Raw genomic sequence first — 14,153 nt, 5'->3', positions numbered from 1 at the left:
TGCTGGGTTAAGGGTAGCTAACTTTTTGATATTACCAAATTGCTCTCCAGAAAAGATCATACTGAACTATACTCTAATAATAGATTAAAGGTGTGTGTTTCTCTACCCTTTTGCCAACACTGGCAAACATTGAAGAGTGTGAAACCCAAACAGGTAAGTAAAAAATGGTACCTGTTGTTTTAATTTGCATTTAATCGGGTGAGGCTGATTTTTTTCAGGAACTTCCTGCTCTTAGTCTTTGCTAATTTTTCCATTGGGTTGTCTTTTTATTACTGATCTGTATGAGCTCTCTGAATATTAAAGCTACAAATAATTTGTCCAAGCTTGTCATTTGTCTGTTTTCTAGTAGTATTTTTCATGAAGTTTAAAACCTACGTAACCATAAACTCATGTATTTTGGGGTTATTTTTATGGCTTTATTTTTATATTTAGATCTTTGCTTCATCTGGAAATGTACTTTGGGGCAAAGAGTAAGAGGGAATCCATCCATTGCTGTTGTATGCTCACTGACCCCCTGTAACACCTCCACTTCCCTCACATCATCACCACGCTGCCTTCTTGCTATCCTCGCTGCCACTCTCTGGGCCTTCATGTTCCTCCTGGATCATGTGTTAAACTCCTAACTCCTGTCCTCTCATCTCTTAGGATCCCTAAATCTGCTCTCATATGCTGCTAGGATGTTCTTTCGCAAGTGTGGATTTGACAAAAGCTATGGACCTGCGAAGGGGCAGCATTAATAAAGTTCAGGCTTCTTACCTTAGCTGACAAGTCCCACTGTGATCTGGCTGCTCTTCTTTCACTTTTTGCTCTAGCCACACTTGAGAATTTGCAGCCCAGTGTCAAGTCTAGCTTGTCAAGTTATGTGAAGGCATCAGAAACACTTTGAAGGTTTGCAAGGGTTAAATTATACCATCCACGGGTTCTTCCTGCAAAAGTATCACCAGATTACTTTCCCAGTTGCCAGAGGAGGAAGAGGAGAGAAAGCATAATAATGCAAGAGAAAACAGAGGATCGAGCACAGATGTTATAAGACCAGTAAGTAGGCTATTTAAATAAGCTGTCCACTGGGTTAAATCTAGTATCCAACCATGTCCCCCTTTTAAAATAATAAAATGTTAATAAAAATCAAGGCAAAATTTATCAAAGGGGATAAAGTGAGTCCTCTTATTTTGAGAAGGTTGTATAATAAAAGTGGTCACGAATCTTCATCAAATGGGTTCAAAACAAAACATGAACTGGCTAAAATGCATAGAGAAACTGACAAACCTGAAAGGAGTAGGAACACTAATTACCTCTCAGTCTATGAAGTGGACAAAAAAGATATACACAGCAGAGTAATAGAATTTTGGCCAAAAGGTAAGCTTAAACTTAAAAAAATTGAAAAGGCTGTTGTGTAACAAGAAAACTAGAAATTCAAGATTAAAAACCCAACTATTTAGAAGTCAAAAATTTTTTAAATTCCTTAGACATGATAAAAAATCATGATGCTAACACTATATAAATTATATACAGTCTTTACTGCAAAGCCATTCTTTGGAACTAACACCAACCCTCCCCAAACTCTTCCAAAAGATTTAAGAGGAACCCTTCCAAACTCTGTTCAAGACATTATCCTGATACCAAACCAGACAAGGCCACTACAAGAAGAAAATTACAAGCCGATACCCCTGATTAATATAGATGCAAAAATCCACAATATATTAGCAAACTGAAATCAGTAATTCATTAAGAGGATCACACACTATGATCAAGTGGGATTTATTCCAGGAGTGCAAGGATGGTTCAACATTTGCAAACCAATCAATGTGATACACCATATGAACAAAATGGATGATAAAATCATCTCTCATTAGATGTAGAAAAGCATTTGACAAAATTCAATATCCATTCATGATAAAAACTCAGATTAGAAAGACAACCTACCTCATTGCCTGTGTAATAAAGGCTATATATGACAAGCCCACAGCTAACATCTTACTCAATGGTGACAAGCTTAAAGTATGAAAATCTATCATAGGTTGCTTATAAGTCTGAGAGAATAATTCTATTTAGAAATGAGGGGTTATGTAACTAAGAATATGGTTTAAAAACTTTAAAAAACAGGTTAAGGAAAAAGATGGACAGGAATGAAGCAAGCATTAGAAAACCTGGATCAGCTAGTAACCATTAGAAAAAGTAAAATTAATGTTGGGAGAGCAGTGGAGGGGAAGGGGCTGGACCCAGTCAATTTACTAGGCATTCTTTCAAACTTCTAAGTAACCACTAGTTTTCATGTTGTGTAAGTAATTCAAGAGCATGGAAAAACCTGAAAAGCTATACAATTAATTAGATGAAGCTGTCTGTCCCCGATAACAAAGCCTGATAAAGCTGTTAATTATAGACTACCCTCAATTATGAGTAGTCATAAAAATCCTAAATATCAAAAAACCTACTTCAGTAGGCTACAAGTACTGTTTTCATCATCCAAGGAGCTTTACTTCAAGAATACAAAAACAGGTTACATTAAAATTTGAGAACTACTGATTCCAAGAGTATGGTAAACTAGATTGTAATGATATCTTGGTGTAGCATACTAAGATATAATGTGTATTAACATTTCACACATTGGGGGAAATATGAAGCAGTTATTGTAAGAATCCACAGGAATTACCCAGCACTGGGGCCAAAATCAGGGTTTTGTCCTCCCTATTTTCCCCTAAATATTCTGGGGAGAGCAGGAAGAACCACCCCTAGGCACATAGTCACTTAGGTGTGGGTCAGAATTCAGATTACCTGTGTGGTCCTCAAAAAACCCAAGGCAATTATTTAAGATGTCACTAAGGAGGTAGCCTTCTAGCACCTAGCAGAAACAAGTGCATGTTTGGATACTTTTATCCAGGCTTCAAAGAATTCCGACAAATGTTCCTAAGAGCATGTGTTCACTGAAAGTAAAAGAAAGTCACCATGAGCCAGATTCAGCTTAAAACAATTGGTCAAATAGGGCAGATACCAGAGTTATCAGGGACAGAATATACAAGTGTGCTAGAAAAATAAGAGTACTGAGGGGGCTTCCCTGGTGGCGCAGTGGTTGAGGATCTGCCTGCTAATGCAGGGGACACGGGTTCGAGCCCTGGTCTGGGAGGATCCCACATGTAACGGAGCAGCTAGGCCTGTGAGCCACAACTACTGAGCCGGCGCATCTGGAGCCTGTGCTCCGCAACAAGAGAGGCCGCGATAGAGGCCTGCGCACCGTGATGAAGAGTGGCCCCCACTTGCCACAACTAGAGATAGCCCTGGCACAGAAACGAAGACCCAACACAGCAAAAATCAATAAGTTAATAAACTCCTAAAAAAAATTAAAAAAAAAAAGAGTACTGAAAGTTTGACAAAGGGGCAAGAAACTTTCAGAATTAACTAGACAGATTGGAAAAGGAACCAAATATAACTTGTAGGAAAAAGAGATGTGGTAATGGAATCCGAAGTCCAGTACACTCAAACAGATTTGGCACAGCTGAAAATGAGTTAACCCAAAGAAAGGTCTGAAGAAACTACATGGAATACAACACAGACAGGTGGGAAGTATGAATGAGAGTGTAAGACATGGAAGAATAAGAAGGTATAATATGCCATTCATTGAGATTCCTGCGGGTAAGAGGCAATGGGGTAGGTGTAGTGTTAGAGAAGTTAACAGCTGAGACGTTTCTAGAGCATATGCAGCCTATCAGTCTTCAGATTCAGGAAGCCTAATGGATGCCAAATAGTAAAAATGAAATTAAACCCCCATCTAGACACAACATAGGCAAGAGTGCACATACTCAAATACCATAAAAGCAGCCACACAGAAAAGTGTTACCTACAAGGTAATAGCAACTAGACTGACCGTTGATTTGCCTGTGGCAGTATTGAAAGGCAGATAAATGTTGGTGTCAAACTAGAATTCTTTTCCCAATAATTACCTCTCAGCAAGTTGACAGATGAGGGCAAAATAAAGTGTTTTTTTTTCTTTAATTCAGTGAAGCTATATGTTGGGCTGCACCTTACAAGCCTGCAAGCCCTGTAGTTGCCCAGCCTCAAAACTGAAGAAAGAACCTAGAAACATCAACAGTTTAGTGGACAGAGGGAACTTCCTAGTCCGAAGAAAGGTCCTGGAGCGACACCTCACCGTGCTCGGCAACAACCTTCTTAAAAAAAAAAAGAGTACTGAAAGTTTGACAAAGGGGCAAGAAACTTTCAGAATTAACTAGACAGATTGGAAAAGGAACCAAATATAACTTGTAGGAAAAAGAGATGTGGTAATGGAATCCGAAGTCCAGTACACTCACACAAACAGATTTGGCACAGCTGAAAATGAGTTAACCCAAAGAAAGGTCTGAAGAAACTACATGGAATACAACACAGACAGGTGGGAAGTATGAATGAGAGTGTAAGACATGGAAGAATAAGAAGGTATAATATGCCATTCATTGAGATTCCTGCGGGTAAGAGGCAATGGGGTAGGTGTAGTGTTAGAGAAGTTAACAGCTGAGACGTTTCTAGAGCATATGCAGCCTATCAGTCTTCAGATTCAGGAAGCCTAATGGATGCCAAATAGTAAAAATGAAATTAAACCCCCATCTAGACACAACATAGGCAAGAGTGCACATACTCAAATACCATAAAAGCAGCCACACAGAAAAGTGTTACCTACAAGGTAATAGCAACTAGACTGACCGTTGATTTGCCTGTGGCAGTATTGAAAGGCAGATAAATGTTGGTGTCAAACTAGAATTCTTTTCCCAATAATTACCTCTCAGCAAGTTGACAGATGAGGGCAAAATAAAGTGTTTTTTTTTCTTTAATTCAGTGAAGCTATATGTTGGGCTGCACCTTACAAGCCTGCAAGCCCTGTAGTTGCCCAGCCTCAAAACTGAAGAAAGAACCTAGAAACATCAACAGTTTAGTGGACAGAGGGAACTTCCTAGTCCGAAGAAAGGTCCTGGAGCGACACCTCACCGTGCTCGGCAACAACCTTCTCTACTCGGGGTAGAAGGCTACCACTTATAGGGGAAATTGATGTCAGGTTGGCTCATGAGTTACCAGGGAAACTAGCGGCTAGGGCAGGGGGCAAGCACAAAGGCGGTAACTGATGAAGCCCTATAACTAGGAGGATTGGGTAGTCATGTGAGTGAAGCAGGGACTGATCAAGCAAGAGGACAGCCATCGTGAGTGGCCTGACCATACCCTCTACCCTTACATACCCTGCACGACCCTTACAATCTTGGTCCACCCCTCTTACGCAGTGTCCCTGGGGTCAGGTATGTCGAGGGGCACTGCAACCAGATACCACAAATGCAGTACAGACAGCAGCAGCTAAAGAGTAGCAAGAGAAAGCAAGGCGCTTAGCAGGTCCATTTACCATGGAAGTCCAGAGGAGGAGGACAACGGCATCTCACCATAGACCCAGCAATCAGACTCATTTTGCGGCGAGCCCACTGTTGCCACCCAGCCCTGGAACAGATTCCCTCCCCTCAGGCAAGGGACAAAATATATAAGATGTTTAACAGGCACAATACAGGGGAGGTCATGACCATTAAGCAAAACGTAAGCAATAGCAGCATCCTGGGATAACGCGGGTTTTGTCCTGGCCTGCAGGACCACATCGCGTGTCTACCCTCAGTCCCCACAGCCATGCCTAGTATTGGAGGGGTGCTGTAACAACCGACCACAGGGTTAATATAACGCCGCCTTTCTCCAGTAGGGGCCCAGATTGATTACCTCAGCAGTCTTCAGTTGGGCTGGGTAGGAGACAGGTGAAGTCGCTAAGTCCCTTTCTAATCCTATTCCCCAATGGGGCGGCAAACCCAAACCACCTGGGACTTACTGTCAGTTCCAGGGCCATTTTATAATGTGTTCCCCTTGGGGTTAGATCCTATGATAAGGGCAAAAGCAAGTTATTGTCCTTCTGTGGTCAACAGCTGAACTCAGATGGTGTTGACTAGTTACCTCTGGGTGAACATGACGTAGACACTGGGACCGCTGATCCTGGGATGTTCAGTTATAGTTTGTAGGGCTTGAGTTGGCCTCCTGGCCCATGCATTGAGAGAGCTGGTTTCCCATCTCAGTTGTTAGGTAGTCCATTCAGCCTTTCAATTAGCCGGCAGCAGTGAGGTTGTAGGGCAGGTGAAAATGCCAGTGTGTCATTTCTATCAGCCCATTCCTGAACTTCGTAGCTGGCAAAGTGGATTCCTTGGTCACTGTCGATGTCCACGAGGGTCCTGTATGTCACAAGCAGCTGTTCTAGACCCCAAATCACGGTTTTGTGCATTGCTCGATGACTCGGGTAGGCCTTTTGTAGCGTCTTCCACCTACTGTAATGCACTGTAGACTGCGTATGGCTGTTGTTCCATGACACTATATGGTTGCTCCGCCCCCTTCCACAGCTGGGACCAGAAGCCCATGGGTACTCATATTAGTTTGCCGTTGCCACAGACCCCAACCAAATCCTCCCAGGTAACTGGGCACGTCCAACTCACAAGCCTGCCCCTGAGTTAGTATCCCTAAAGCCTGTGTCTGTAATTGTTTAGGGATGGTGAGTTGGGGTATGCTTATATATTCTAGATATTCCAGGTCCTTGAGTTTTGTCTGTGTTCACCAGCCAGCCCGGTGCAGTCAGATGAGCTATGAGTGTGGGGCTGGTACTTTTTTTTTTTTGGTATGCGGGCCTCTCACTGTTGTGGCCTCTCCCGTTGCGGAGCACAGGCTCCGGACGCGCAGGCTCAGCGGCCATGGCTCACGGGCCCAGCCGCTCCGCGGCATGTGGGATCTTCCCAGACTGGGGCACGAGCCCGTGTCCTCTGCATCGGCAGGCGGACTCTCAACCACTGCGCCACCACGGAAGCCCGGGGCTGCTACTTTTAAATTGGAAAGAGACTCTGAGGATAACAGGCTATCATCAGTGTAATGGAAGAAGAAGGCATCTCTCATGGCAGTCAGCTGCCATGGACAGCTAGTGGACAGCCACCTCGCGATTCCCACCGCCCCCCCCCCACAACTTTCCGTTCCTCACCTGTATTTCCCGACATCTCTGCATTCACGGGAGTTTCCTCGGCCTCCTGGCTGGCTCAGCAATTATTGGGCTGCGCCTCGAAGGCCTGCAAGCCTTATGATTGATAGCCCAGCCTCAAGACTGAAGAACGAGCCCCGAAACAATGACAGAGACATCAGCGGTTTAGTGGAGAAAAGGATCTTACTAGTCCAAAGCCAGGTCCTGGAGCAACACCTCACCGTGCGCGGCAACAACCTTCACTACCCGGGGGAGAAGGAGGCTACCATTTATAGGGGGAATTGACATCAGGTTGGTTCATCAGTTACCAGGGAAACCAGCGGCTGGGACAGGGGGCAAGTATGGAGGCAGTTACTGATTAAGCCCTATAATGAAGAGGATTGGATAGTCATGTGAGTGAAGCAGGGACTCATCAAGCAGGGGATGTAGAGAGAACAAGACAGCAGTCATCTTGAATGGCCTTCATACACTATGTGATTATCTTTAATGCTGAGAAGACAGAAATCCGACACCTATTCTTTACTTGAAAAAGAAAAACAAACTAGGAATAAGAAATGATAAACTCTGAGCATAGGGACCCTGTTCGCCACATAATCATATACACAGTAGGCACTCAGTAACGAATGACCCTCGTCTGGCACAGTCGCCAGCAACAGGCAAGCACCCGGGCTGGCAGTGAAATGTTAGAGGCATTCCTGTTAGGGTAGGCAGCCCACCTGTGACTGACTTCATTGGCTGTTGGAGGTATAAAGAAGCAAGTCATCAGTTCTGTCTGAGTGGCACAGTGGGGGAAAGGGCCATAACATACCTCATAGGTAAGCTGATCCTTAAATTGAGTCCAAATTCATGACTAAAATGCTAAATTTTAAAGAAAAGACCCTTCACGTGAATTGCAATCCTCAAATGTGTAATTCTGTAGCCATTTTACAGCCAGAGTAAAAGATGTTGAAAGGGGAAATTCATCACTTGACAGATTGTGTTATGAGCTAAGATCAGGGGCTTTTATTTGGAGGGGGTGGTTAATCCTACTGAGTGCTTATATAGACCTATATTATAAAGAGATGTCTGAAGAGGTCTGTTTAGCTCTCATCTGATTATCCTAATAGGTTTAGTTGGTACATAGTTGATATTTGTCTGCTATTAATTAACAAATAGTCTTTATTTTTAACTTGAGCTTTAAGCTCTTATTAAACAATACGATTAATTAGAACACGTGAGATGTGACCTAAAATTGATGACATGGGAGCTTGAAAATTACTCACCTCTAATTGTTGTTTTTCCTAAGTGAATGTTACACTTAATTCTCTCTGTCTTTGGGGACTTACGGAAGTACCACTGTGTCATGGTTGGTGGTCTCCTTTAGACCCTCCCTCTTCTCATTTCCTTGTAGTTTTTGTGTCTTTCTATCCTCCTCCTATAAGCATTTATCTCCTGCCCAGACCCTACAATTACTTCAATAAAGCAATTATTCTTTAGACTTATGGGGAAGCCTTGCCAATTTCACTTCAAACAATTTATAATTAACTAAAACAATTCTTTCTTTTCTAGGATTGTAGAAATCTATAGTAGAAGATTACAAGGTAAACTTTGAAACTACTTTATTTACAGAAAAACATTTTTTATTAAGGAAAAAGTATTTTTTGTTCTTATTACAAGTGTAATACATATGGCTTATAAAAATCAAGGGAATTCCCTGGCGGTCCAGTGGTGAGGACTCGGTGCATTCGCTACGGTGGCCAGGGTTCAATACCTGTTCAGGGAACTAAGATTCCCCCAAGCCGTGTGGTGTGACCGAAAAAAGAAAAGAAAACTTTATAGGAATGTAAAACAGAAAGTCTGCTGTGGTTCAAGTCTCCAGAACAAATCATTGTATTTGCACATTCCTTCACATTTTACCAACATTTAAAAACTCAATCTACTTTTATTATAGTATTTGAAAATTGGTGTCACCTTCTTTTTCACTTACCAAATCTTAAACATTTTTTCACATACATGTAACCATCTCATTCATTTTGCTGGCTGTTCAGCATTCCATTGTACAGCTACGCTGTGGCTTGATTTAACCAGTTCCTGCTCTGGTATTCGGGGATTTTGTCGGTTTTCAAATAGAGGCAGTGCTGAACACTTAGTGTTTTCAAAGATGTTGTTTATTCAGCACAGGAACTACGTTATTTAGGTTAAATCGTTGATTTTCAACATTGCTCTAAGTACAATTCAATAATTGGACTGTATCTCCTTTGTTAACCCTGCTTCAAGCTGTTTATTCATTTACTTTACTCTGCCTCCACGGGGGTGCTTGTTATCAATATCTGGTCAGTCTTTCTGCACACCTAAAGAGACAGTCGTCATTCTGATCTGTTCCCTCCAGTGGTGCTGGTGGGCACTGGGGGTTCCTTAGTTCCCCTTGGCACCTGTACTGCAGGTGAGGGGACTGAACAGGGGCATCCTGTGGCCCAGACAGCAGAGCAAGCAAACTGGTAAAAGGTGGTGTGTCTTGGCTGTTAAACCTCACCAAAGTCTTGCTTTTTAAGATTTCAAATATTCTAGAGACAACAAAAGCTTCCAGGTCTCTGTTCGTGTCAGACTCTTAAACTGAGCTCCTTGTCACATCCACAGTTCAAGAGCGCCTTACGAAACAAATTGCTGTAGCAATCACAGAGGCCTTGCGACCTGCTGGAGTGGGGGTAGTGGTTGAAGCGACGTAAGTCCGTGTTTGCCTTTAATCATGTCCCAGTGGTGTTTTGGGCTGGAGGTGTAGAGGGTCATAGACTTAGGTGTAGGGAATTTGCACAACAGTGCAAATCAGTCTTCTCTTGATTTCTTCTTTAGCTCTTTGTTGCTAAGAGCAGAGTTTTCCCAATATTTTGCGACACATTTGAAAAATAAAGAGTTGTACTTAAGAATAGGTACAAAGGGCAACTGAAGACACTTCTTTAAGTTAGAATGAATTATGAGAATTGCGAACATCTTGTGGGCAGTTTTCACCCATCCTTTTGTCATGGCGTGAACTGTGCACTGTGGGTGCCATCCAGCTTCACCCACTGTGGTCACTGTTCTCTGGATTCTGCCTGGTGAGACCACCGTGCCTCAGTATTTCTCGGAACACCTAAGCTAGCTTAGTGCTGTCTCGGTCCTGAAGATGGATCAAGTGAGAATCCCGAATTTCTTTTTATCTAGAAGTTGTGTATCTCTGTAGACACTTTGTATTAGTTTCACCCGGGAAGAAAATCCTATTTTTCCCCCTCCGACTGGATGCCTTAAGGACTCAACCACTGATAAGAATAAGAGCTGTAAGGCTTAGGAACTTAAAAAAAAAAAAAAAAGTTTAGACCAAATTTGTCTAAGAAGCGACATTTTGATATACTTGGTAACTGTGAACTCAGTTGAATCAGATTTAATCTTTCGGGCTGCTTTTATTTTAAAAACCAAACCAGCAACTGTCTACTCCTTGAAGCCACATTTGTTGCCTTGTTTTGTAGACACATGTGTATGGTAATGCGAGGGGTACAGAAAATGAACAGCAGAACCGTGACCAGCACGATGCTGGGGGTGTTCCGCGAGGACCCGAAGACCCGGGAAGAGTTTCTGACTCTCATCAAGAGCTGAGCCTCAGCACGTGCCACATGGTTTACAGATTGTGCAGCTAGTAGCATCATTTGGTCTTAATTGTTTGTACATTCCATTTCCAGTTGTTGCTTATCCCTTGTCACTAATTGTATTTAATAATTATTTAAAGCAAGTCAAATAAAGATAATTAACAAAGGGGTAATTAATCTACTTTCTTCTTGCCACCTTTTAGTGGCAACATTCAAGCCAACTGCCAATAGTGTAAGTTACTTGCATAAAACCACTGCCTTTCAGGTAACCTGAGGGTGCTGGGAAGGGAGAAGAATGCATGTGTTTTGTTCAGAGTATGGTAATTTGATTCAGAAGCACAGGTGTGTTGGGAATGGGAGAAAACCATGACCAATATATTTATTTTATCCTCCCCAAACAAAAATGGCGTAGTGCTTAAAATAATTTATGTACACTGTGCAGCATTGCTCTGCAAATTCAAAGTCCAACAGCTCCACTTTAATCATGTTTATTTAACTGCCAGTGATACTTTATTTTTTATATATTTATTTTTTAACTATCCAGTTGTAACATATGTCACCAAGGGAAGGTGGTGGAATATCTATGTTTTTTAATTTCACTGTGAGTTAAAAAAGCAATTTCTACCTTCTATTCTTTTTAAAATTCAAGTACAGGGAATTAGTTCCTGGAGTTGTTTACGAGTGTATTCTCATGTCAATATACAGGGATTTAGACATTTAACTCTCTGCCTTGATGAGAATATCACACCATTTAGAGTGTAGATACCTTTGCCTTTTTTTTAAAAGCCATTATTTTATAAGACTTAGTACTGACCTTGCAGATAACTAGCTCTCACAGTTCTGCCTTTACACGTTTCTTGGGAGCTTACTTTGTGAGTTCCTTGTAGATGCCTCAAAACTTTTTTTTTTTAACTTATCAAATATTTTTCTAAGTATTTACAGAAACTTTTGAAAGTGTCCATCATTTTCAGGTCTGCAGAACCATAGCTTCCGTGAATATGAGAGAATACAGAATTGCACTGTGGACTGCTTTGAACTATGTCCCATGTCTAATGAAAGCTGTATTGTTGGTGTCTGTAAAAATGCACCGTCATTATCTGGAGTGATTGGAAGCTACTGGAAGCCAGTGTTCTGGTTTCCCTTGTGATCCATGTGGATCTTGTCTTCTGTGTAACTGTTCAAGTGGGATAGGTCTTTTAGTCCAGGAAGCTGCTGCCTTATTAATGATTATCTTAAAATTTCCTCCACTGGGGCAGTGTGGGCCAAATTAAAACAAACAAACGAAAAAAAACCCAACTCTCTGCAAAAACAAACACAGTTATTCCATGGAGAAGTCTCTTATTTGGTTGACACTGTGCTCTTCAGATTTATCCTGTTACCAACAAGGATTAACTACAATGCTTGCTGTAACTCTGGTAGTCCTGTCTCTGCCACTCTGATGCCATTTGGCTTATGCTAGGGCCAGATGGCACTTTTTTTGTTTGTTTGTTTTTTTAATTTTAAATCTTCCCTACTTCTAGTTCCTATATATATATATATTTTTCACTTGGAGTTTCTAAAGTAGAGTGGTGGTTGATTCTGAGCTCCTTTTAAAATCTAACCTGATATAAACATTATCCTGCTTAACATTTAGAGATAGAATTAAACATTCAGCTCACGTTTGGTATTTTAAAGTTTTTACACCTGTGACTTGGAGGACCAAAGAAATTGTTAGCTGTTAATTCATCTTTCTGAGATCAATTGTATTCCTTTTTAATGACTGTTTATTCTAACATTCCTTAGAAGTGTTCTCATAAAGGTCTACAGTATCCACAGTATTGGTCTAGAGTATTGATAAATGCAAAGTAATTACCTTGTCTGTTTTACTCTGGTCTGTAGTACTTCAGAATTACTTTTTCATATCCGTGGGCTTGAACTCATTTGGGGGATTTTTAAGAATTCGATGCATTTAAATACACTGTTCAGTTTAATTGTTCAAATTGTATGTATATTGTTCCTGAAGTTGGTTTTATTCAAATTATTAAAGTGTTATGACTGTCCTTGTGAAAGTAGTTTCTTTTTGAACCACTGCTATAGATAAATCAATAAATTCAATTATTTTTACTGCATTGTTTCAGCAAAGATACCCTTCGTAAGGGCTTCTCTCAGCCATCAAGCTATTAGAATATAAATCCCAGACATAAATTTACCCCAGGCTCTCTGTTTCCCTTTGGTATTCAGTTTGGGTATTACTGTCCTCACCCTATTGCAGTAATGGGAAGGACAGATCTGGGTTAAGAATAAGGAATCTGAATGGCCCACACGTCCTTGTTCTAAGCCTAACTTTGCATAACTGCCGCTCCTGAGAACTCCACTGCTTTCTGTGTGGGAGCAGCTGAGGAGGGAAGAGCTGGCTGGGGCAGGGAGCTGGGCAATGCAGGGAGTGGAAGAGTTTCCCTCCCTTTTATAGGGAAGAGCCTGCCTGGGCAAAACTTCCAAGTAGGAGCAAAGGTTTTGCTGCCTCTTTTCTGTCCATGCCTGGTGACCGCATCATTCCCTCTATTGGGTGGACTTCCCATTCCCTGCTCCACCTAGGCAGAGGCCCCAGCCGTCACTGATTGTCAGCCTGTCCGGGTGCTGGGGCCAGTGGAGTGGCCTGCTGCTCTTTGAAGGACCCTGTAGCCTGTAGGTAGTGAACCTAATCACCTAAACTAGGAATGCAAGAAACATTCCTTTTTTTTTTTTTTTTGCCCCACCACACAGCTTGTGGGATCTTAGTTCCTCAACCAGGGATCGAACCCATGCTTTCAGCAGTGGAAGTGCAGGGTCCTAGCCACTGGACCACCAGGAATTCCTAAAACATTCCTGAAACCACAACTCACACGTGTCAATAAAACAATGAGCTGCTCAATAAGCCCAAGTTGCTGCTCCTGAGTTTTTTCACTAAAGATTGAATTGGCTGAAAGAAGAACAGAGCTGGAGAAATCACACTCCCTGACTTTGGACTGCACTACAAAGCTACAGTAATCAAAACAGTATGTTACTGGCACAAAAACAGAAATAGATCAGTGGAACAGAATAGAGAGCCCAGAAATAAACCCATGCACTCATGTTCAGTTAATTTATGACAAAGGAGGCAAGAATATACAGTAGAGAAAAGACAATCTGTTCAATAAGTGGTGCTGGGAAAACTGGACAGCTACATGTAAAAGAATGAAATTAGACCATTCTGTAACACCATACACAAAAATAAACTCAAAATGGATTAAAGACCTAAATGTAAGACTGGATACTATAAAACTCCTAGAGGAAAACATAGGCAGAACACTCTTTGACATAAATCGCAGCATATTTTTTTTGGATCTGTCTCCTAGAGTAATAGAAGTAAAAGCAAAAATGAACAAATGGGACCTAATTAACTTAAAAGCTTTTGCACGGCAAAGGAAACTATAAACAACATGAAAAGACAACCTATGGAATGGGAGAAAATATTTGCAAACCATGAAACTGAAAAGGGATTAATTTCTAAGACAACCTATGGAATGGGAGAAAATATT

The 14,153-nt window shown here is 41.6% G+C and overlaps 1 protein-coding gene across 1 annotated transcript in view; it reads left to right on the top strand.

Annotated features, from left to right (window-relative positions):
• Positions 1-12,655, top strand: part of GCH1 (GTP cyclohydrolase 1) — a 52,509-nt gene extending 39,854 nt beyond the window's left edge. The window contains exons 4-6 of the mRNA XM_024734743.1: positions 8,570-8,601; positions 9,638-9,722; positions 10,501-12,655. Of these exons, the coding sequence (XP_024590511.1) occupies positions 8,570-8,601; positions 9,638-9,722; positions 10,501-10,627 (244 nt within the window). The 3' untranslated portion in view covers positions 10,628-12,655. The remainder of the gene's footprint in view (positions 1-8,569; positions 8,602-9,637; positions 9,723-10,500) is intronic.
• The last annotated feature ends 1,498 nt before the right edge of the window (positions 12,656-14,153 follow it).

Source organism: Neophocaena asiaeorientalis, unplaced genomic scaffold (genome assembly GCF_003031525.2).
Source record: "Neophocaena asiaeorientalis asiaeorientalis breed wild unplaced genomic scaffold, Neophocaena_asiaeorientalis_V1.1 scaffold547, whole genome shotgun sequence".
Classification (NCBI taxonomy): domain Eukaryota; kingdom Metazoa; phylum Chordata; class Mammalia; order Artiodactyla; family Phocoenidae; genus Neophocaena; species Neophocaena asiaeorientalis.
This window is presented reverse-complemented; position numbering and strand designations above follow the sequence as displayed.